This window comes from Saccopteryx leptura, chromosome X, assembly GCF_036850995.1.
Source record: "Saccopteryx leptura isolate mSacLep1 chromosome X, mSacLep1_pri_phased_curated, whole genome shotgun sequence".
In the NCBI taxonomy this organism is placed as follows: Eukaryota; Metazoa; Chordata; class Mammalia; order Chiroptera; family Emballonuridae; genus Saccopteryx; species Saccopteryx leptura.
This window is the reverse complement of record NC_089516.1, coordinates 110,786,774-110,795,022: the sequence shown is the minus strand read 5'-3', so window position 1 is coordinate 110,795,022 and position 8,249 is coordinate 110,786,774. Positions and strand designations below refer to the sequence as shown.

At 44.6% G+C, this 8,249-nt stretch overlaps 1 protein-coding gene across 1 annotated transcript; it reads right to left on the bottom strand.

Annotated features, from left to right (window-relative positions):
- PGRMC1 (progesterone receptor membrane component 1) lies at nucleotides 1-7,795 on the bottom strand. The gene is made up of 3 exons (XM_066356800.1): nucleotides 7,381-7,795; nucleotides 3,863-4,018; nucleotides 1-1,258 (listed from the first exon to the last, which is right to left on the bottom strand). The coding sequence occupies exons 1-3, from the start codon at nucleotides 7,703-7,705 to the stop codon at nucleotides 1,155-1,157; spliced, it is 585 nt and encodes a 194-aa protein (XP_066212897.1). The 5' UTR covers nucleotides 7,706-7,795; the 3' UTR covers nucleotides 1-1,154.
- Between the last annotated feature and the right edge of the window lie 454 nt (nucleotides 7,796-8,249).

The window sequence follows — 8,249 nt, the reverse complement described above, 5'->3', positions numbered from 1 at the left end:
TTGGGTAAAACCATTTTATTAACTGACCAAAGCACTTCATTTTGTTTTCTGATTTGAGGTAAAACCATTAAACATAGTTCACAAGAAAATACAAGGAAATACTATTCAACTACAATTACAAGAGTTTGAAACCTCACTAGTTCACATAACACTTTTACAAATTCATACAACTGTACATTCTATTTAAGCTAAGTTTATTGTTAACCATAAGACCAATATCAAACACCTAGACACTTGACTACTACTCTTGCAGTGGCTCTAGTTTTGCAACAGAAGAGTTAATTGTTATGTTATGAATATACTTTAAAAGCCACTTGGCTAGTGATGTGTACTGTTTCCTCAATATTCAGGGGTGTGTGAACGCTCTTAGGAGAGCGAACACCTGTTCTACATGCCCTTCATGTCAAATGTAAAGTAACTACTGCCCCACTATGAACATGGAGATTGGGAAGATAATCTTACAGTCTTCTTCACGTATTTCGGTTTTTAGGCAAGTCAGCTTTCTTTTGAATATTCAGATTGTGTCTTAATCCTCACTGTAGAGAACCGCTAGTGAGGGTGTCCAAGTGTCTGAAGAAGGACAGCGGTGTCATCTAGAAACAATTAGTGTTATTTCTTCCAACTAAGTTTAGCTTTAAGATTTCATTTTCTTACTAGACAGCTCTCTTTAATGACTATCAAAGCCTCCAAGACACTGTAGACTTGCTTTAGAGGTGGAAATCATGCAGTTAAATCAACTGAGAAGGAATCTGCCATCTTTGTGAAGATCACGACTTAAAGTTGATCCTTCGTTCTTAGTGGTTGAAGGGCTTTGCTATTTTACATTTCTAACTGTTTGGGAGAAATACCCAAGTCTTACCTGTCTTTCAGGAAAAACATTTAAATTCAGCCTGTACTAACTACAGAGAGAAGAAAAACAGTATTAACATCTGTATTACAGCACTGTAGTTCACTTTCTCGATTTATGACACATAAACATCATGCATTTTATGAAGTTAATTTTATCAGTGTCACTAGTGATGTTAATTAAAAAAAATTTACAGCAAGTTCAAAACTTTTCTAAATATTGAAATCACACCACATTTTAAAGACAGACTGGAATGTTACAAATGATTCTGCAAAATACAAAAATATATATGCTTCCACTGAATGCTTTAATCATTTTTCCGAGCGTTCTCATCTTTTGGTTCTTCATCATCCGAGTACACAGTGGGCTCTTCCCCCTCCTTCAGCAGTTTTCCCACATGATGGTACTTGACTGGAGGTACAGAAGAAAAACAAGTGATAATTCTCATACTTGATAGGAAATCACTACCACATTTCATATATAAGTATTGATTAGAGGCCTACAATCTATTCAGCAATGTGTTTGTTGGGCTTCTTAGGAGACAGAATTATAAAACAGGTAGCAATGTTGGACAATGAGTGTGCAATGAGTGTCCAATGACTTGTGTAAGAGTGTCTAAGAGGCTCACTATAAGCTAGTTAGGATATGCTTTAGACAATGTGCAGAAGGATTTGGGTAGAGATTTCCAGAAAATGGAAATACTACATACAAAACCATGCAGGTGAGACTGAACATATCTGGGAAGCAATGAAGAAACCAAGTTGGCAAGAATAAAGTAGGAGTAAGGTTGCCTAAGCAGTGTGGAGAAATATGAAGGATGTGGAAAGCTAGCCTGAGGAGTTTGGACTTATCCTATAGGTAGCAAAGGGCACTGAAGGTTTATGACAAAGATATGACAAGGTAAAACAGTGGTTTGGTGACAGTGGTATCACTGGGGTGTTGAGGGTAGATTACAGTAAGGAGAAACCAGGAACAGGGTGACCAGGAGGCCAGCAGCACAAAGGAACAAGAGCCAGGATTGGGGGTGGTGGTAAGGGAGTGGAAAGGGGAGAAGATGAGGTAATTTAAAGAACTGGAAACACAAGTTAATGAAGTGAAAACTGGAGATTCTGTGAACCAATATGGGGAGCCTGGAGAGGAACGTGGACAGATTTATTACAAGGACTGGAGAAGTTAGTCTTGGCAAGAAGCAGGTCCTTGGAAACCTCTGAGAAAGTCCAATCAAATTACAGGGATAGAAAGAATATTGAAGGGAGTAAGAAGTTAGGAAATGAAGCAGTTGTTAGGAACAACCACTTATTAGACAATTGTTCGACAGTGGAGGGAATAAATGATAGTGTCTTCTCCATCTACTAGATGGAGAAGATAACAGATGAAATTTTCCCCCAACATGAGGGAAAAGCTATACATTGTTAAAGGAAATGGTAAAGGAAGCAGAGCACTGCAGATGTTGGAGAAAACACATTTAAGAGGATAAACCGAAATGCAAGACTTGGGAAGAGATGGAGTCAGCAAATCACCACCATAACGGCTACATCTCTGTGGCCAAGCTAATGCATGGTTAATCATCTCAGTGTCAGAGGCCAAGAGGACAGCGCCTCCTCTTTCTGAATATGGGTAGGAATTGAAGGAGCAGCCAACCTGTTTAACCAGGTAATCAGAGATGCTTTTGTGCGAAATAATCACCAAGAACAACTGGAACTTCCGCATCTAGACATATTATAAGGCCCCTAGGGAGCTTAGGACCTTGCAAGACAAATAAAAGCCTGGTGGCACTTGAGAAACCTGCTTTAAGGGGAATTCACAGCAGCCCTGAGCGTAGCTGAATCTTTACAACAGTATTTGGGACTAGCCTTAGTTCAAGGGGGAGGATCCCACACTTTTCACCCCACTGATGAAGGCAAGCCCTAGAAAACAGAGCTTTGTTAAGTTATAAATTACAGCACATTGGTTTCATATAGAAGAATCTATTGTTACAAAGGCATCTTGAGGATGCAAAAAATGAGGGACTATGTCAGATAGCTCAATTATGTTTTCTAAGTAAAAATACTTGCTATACTATGAAAGCTATACTGAGTCTGCTGGGATCTAAACTCTAAAGGCAGAGCCCTACCTGACTAATTATTAACATAAGACTCTCTCTGAACTCAGCATTAGTTTCAAATAAAATGGTTGGATTTAGCTAAAAAAAAAAAAATCCAGTAATATTTAACTGATAATAGGAAACAGCAAATAGAAAACTACATTTTAAATGAAAAAAAAAAAAAAAAACAGCTTCCTTAAGGAAATGATCATGATCTTTATATACTGTTTCAAAGCTGAGAAATATTATTCAAACTCCTAGCAATGAAATATTGCTGAAGGGATCATTAAACTCATAGGCTTGACAGAAGCCAATTCCTCAGTGCTCAAAATCTGAACTGAACCTCCAACCTTACTTCTCCCCAGAGATCTCAGCCCATAGCAGAGGAAACAAGTATCTGTCTCTCTCTCTCTTTTTTTTTTTCTTTTTAAAAATGCAGATACTATTGTTGCTGGGCACATTATATGCATCATTTGTAGATGAGGCCTATAGTTAGGCTCGATTAGATTCAAAGAGAAGCTGTTTGGTAGAATACAAGTCTCCCATTCTTCAACAGAAATGTGGGCTGCTGCTTTTAAACAGCAAGCTCCAGAAATGAGGGCTTATGAAAACCCCTTTCTGTAGCCAAGATGGCCGCTCTCCTTTCCCCTCACACCAACCACTAAATCCTAGTGTGGAATCTATGCAAACCTCTCAAAAACTAAAACTACAGACCCGAGTTTCCAGAGAACTTGCTAAAAATTGGTATGCAATCATGGCAAGTGACTCAGCATTGCTGCAATTACTTTAAGCCATGAACTCTATCTGTCCAAGATTCAGGAGCCTATCAAAATGCTCCCACGTTTCAGGCTGTTTAGTAATAACTATTGGGCTGCTGTGATTCCCATTACTGGTCGAAATTTGATCCAGGCACAATTAAAAAAAATGCTTACAAGTGAACTGAGAGTCCCAGTCACTCAGGGTCTCCTGCTGGGCAGGAGTGAGGTCAGAAAGGTCATCATACTCATCCTTCAGAGCTTCCTTATCCAGGCAAAATGTGGCGAGGCCCCTGGATGCATCTCTTCCAGCAAAGACCCCGTACGGCCCCTCTTTAAAAACAAAACAAAAAACAAAAGCAAAGACCAATTCTTTATTAGACAGTCAATTTCTCTGTGGTTCATACACAGAAAATGGCTTCCTTACCCATCAACTCAGAAAGCCCCGTTTTAGAATATCCAATTCCATTTGGAAACCATATATGATGTGGATAACTTTGATCATTCTGTAGTGGATACTAAAAAGCTTGTTGTTATTAAAATTTTAAATAACTAAAACAATCAAAATGTTGTATGTTGTCATCCATTTCCTGTGATTTTCAAATAGCTAATAAAAAAAGCCATAAATGATTATCTCCCGGGGGAGGGGAGAGCTGGTAGGGACTGATCCAAGATAATACTGAGTACATGGGTCAGAATTCAGCTTTAGGAGATTCAACCCAGAGCCTGGCTCTGTTCTAGGCACCTGGGCTACACCTGTGAAAGTTATGATTTCTTAATAGAATAAACACTAAGGTTTTAGGAAATGAGAACATTTCCTTATAAAAATGGCGACAGTATCTTCTAGAGATCTTTAGTTGTGAGGCTGTATTAAATATGTGGCATCAGCAGGAGAAGCTCTTTTAGGTTCAGAAAGCTATCCATATGTTACATAATCTTTATTGTCAATAAAGAGATACAGAGGTCAGCGCTGTCACTCTGTTTCTGGTGGGCTTGAGGAGAAGACTGAAAATCCTAAAACTCATGGAAAATAAGAGGCTGAACCAATACCCCTAAATTCTATAAAACATTAGAATGCTATTATATATAATACTGTGCTGAATTTTATCTAAGAGAGCAGTGAATCATTCTGCAGGCACTTAAAGTGGATGTTTAGAATTGTTTAAATGTTGCAAAAATAACTGAAAAGAATCCAGTGTACTTTAAACAATATTTCCCCAGAGATTAATAGAGTAGCAGCCCTGACATTCAAAAGTGTGTAGATAACCACCGTTCCAAGTGTAAGAATGAGCCAAGTTTAATATGGCCTGAAGCTGAAACTGCAATCTACCATGACATTTTTTTTTTACAAATTAGATAAAATCTATGATCAACTTTTACATGCAAATTAAGATGAAAAAAAAAATAGTTCTTTTTAATCATCATTATATGCTACCATTTCCACCAGAGAAGGTTAAAAAAAAACCTTCAGAACTTCAAATGGAAATGGTAGCACCTAGTACTTAAAAAGAGACCAATTGTATTGACTCTAACTTAACCATTTCAGAAATTATGGTCACAGAATACTCAGTCTGAGGAGAACATTATAAAACCTTGGAGAATATGTATTGTTCACCAGACTGTATATTCACTAGAATGTAAGTTCCATGTGCAGAGATTTGTGGGGTGTTTTGTTGTTGTTGTTTATTGCCACAATCCCAGCACCAACAAAAGTGCCTTGCATAGAACAGGCACTAAAATGATTAATTCTTAGAAATCCTTTCCATACAATGTCAAATATTCATGGGTTCACAGGATGATAGTGCAGGGTAGAGACTGAGAAATCTCCTAGGGGCCAGCCATCCTTTTCATTTTAAAAAGGGACAAAAGGCCCAGAGACAACAATGCTTGGCATGGCGTCACACAGCTGGTCAATGATCCAACCTCGACTTGAACCCTGGTTGCCTGACTTCAGTTTTGTGCCTTTTGCACAGGCCTGCATTGCTCTCAATGACTTTGCAAACTGAAACCATGGGACGATGCCCCACATGAACGTGATTTGACTACTTCATGGTGTAGCTCAGTAATTAAGAGGTATTTACAGGATTATATTTATTGATAATGCCTCTAGGTGTGTCACTATAAGTGACAAATAATATAGGTGTGGTTTTCTAATTATTTTGACAGTTACATGTCTGCAGAAATTACGTCTTCTAAAATGATCCACAGGAAAAACTGGCAAGTGGGAGAGTTCCTTAGGAATTTTAACACATCTGGTTTTGATTAGCTGGACTGAGAGAGTGGAAGTGGGGATGGACAGACTGCTGCCTTCTATAGCCTTCCCTCTCTCAGAGCAGCAGGGCAGAGCAGGGTCAGTGTGTACATACTGGCTGAGCTCCCTGGTTTTAGAGGAATCCATATTGGAGGAGCTAAAATCTCTTCCTCCTCCACTGCAAAGGTGTACTCAATAAAGTAGGACTCTCCAAAACGGGCTGCATCTTGAACTGGCCTGGAGAAACGTGTTAAAATGCAGGTTCCTGGAGACCTTCCCCAGACTCTTCCGTTGCTATGGTGATTAGGCCAGAAATCTATATATTTTCCTCAAGTGCATCAGGTGATACTGATCCAACCAGGTTTGAAAAGGCTCATCTCCGAGACCCCTTCGAGCCTGCCCCTTCCAACAGCTCAGCCATCCCCCACCCCTCATTTCCCTTCTGGTTGGCTTTTCCTGAATCCCACACCCTGCAGCTCTCATAGCCCTATCCCCTTTGTTTCTCAGGATCCTCCCACTTCTCCCTCCCTCCATTTTTAATTTTTTTGGCTTCTAGTCTTTTCTCTCCTGCTATAGACTAAAATATTGTATCACCTTCTCATTTTGCTACATTCCCATTGTCTGCCACATCCAGCCTTTATTCCTCCCTCAGCCAGCTCCCTTCGCCCCACGGTTCCTCCCTTGTTCACCTTTCAGCTTTTCCCCATCCTCCACACGTAGCGCGCGCACACACACACACCACACATGCCACACACATACCTGACACATGCCATATTCCAAGCGTCTGCGCGCGCACGCACACACACGACACACACTCGCCTGACGAGCCACATACACTGACTACGCACACACTGCACACTCACATCACTCACCCCCACTCATGATGCTTCTACCTGCTGCTAATCCCCTCTCCCTTTCCTTCTCCCACACCCTCACATTCCACAATGGCTACTCCTGAAGTCAACGGCCTTCGCGTCCTCCGAGGCTGGACCTCCCTCCTCCAGCACCACCCCCATGCCTCCCTGGAGGGTGTCCTGAGACACCACCACCTCCTCCTTCCATAATTCCCAAACCCGATATCTTCCCAACGCCCCTAACACTGCGTTCTGCTGTGTTCCCCACACTCCCTTTCCAGCTTCGCGATCTCAGCCACCCACCCACCCCCCGTTTAAGCGCTTCAGTCTCTCCGCACCCCCCCCTGACGGAGGAGCGGAGCGGGGACTCTGCGCCCCCCCTGGCCCGCAGACCTCCAGCGCCCCTAGCCCCCCGCCCGCCCGGGAAGCTGCCCTGCCACCACCGCCCAGCTCTCGGCCTGCCCGCCCTCACTGGCTCGGTCGCCATTCCTCCCACCGGGGGCGCCCCACTCCCCTTCACCCCTCCCGGATTCGTTCCCGTGCTGGGGCCCCTTCTTTTGTTTCCGTGCCCCCGGGGCCGGCCTCCGTACCCGGCCCGTAGAACTTGCGGCCTTTGGTCACGTCGAACACCTTGCCGTTGATTGCCATGAGTATGCGCGGGTCCTGGACGCCGTCAAAGCGCCGCAGCTCGGCAGGGGTGAAGTCGCGCCGCTTAAGGCGGGGCAGCGGGGGAGGCTCGTCGTCGTCGCTGTCGGTGCTGGCCGCAGGCTGGTCCCCGCGCACGATCTTGTAGAGCAGGAAGATGCAGAGGCCGAGCAGCAGCAGGTTGAGAGGCGACGTGAAAATCTCGTTCAGCAGCCCGCCCTCCAGCTCGCTAGGGTCGGCGCCGGTCGCCACCACCTCCTCGGCAGCCATGATCGCTGGAGCAAAGGTTGGGCTGGACTCAGCAAGGCTCCGGAACTTGCTGCTTTCCCCTCCCTCTCCGCAAGCAAGTGCCGCGCGGGGCTCGGCGAACAAGGACTAGGCAGGGAGGAGGAGGAGCCAGGAGGGGCGGAGGCGGGGCCGGGTGGGCGGAGTCGGCCAGCCCTGTGTCTCCCCGGGCAGTGGATGCGCGCTGCCAGGCTGGGTCCGGCCCTGCTCAGCTTAGGCCCCCCACCTTCCTGTGGATCATGGCTCCCCTCCCCCAGTCGGATCCAGCCTCCCGGGCCACTGAAAGAGCTGAGCCCACCCCTCAGTTCCACCTGCGAGGCCCCGGACCCTCCTGACGCCTTCCTCACGCCATCCTCTGGTTCACCGCCACGCAACGCGCAGTCCTCCCCGTGTGCCCCGCTAGCTCCTGACACACCGACCCCCTCGGAGAGGCTTGCCTCTCTGCTGGGCTCTGTCCGAGTCCTCCTCCGCCACCTGATGCGCGCCAAACGCCGACTCCATTTCTCTTGCTTCAGGCTCTCCCCCTTCT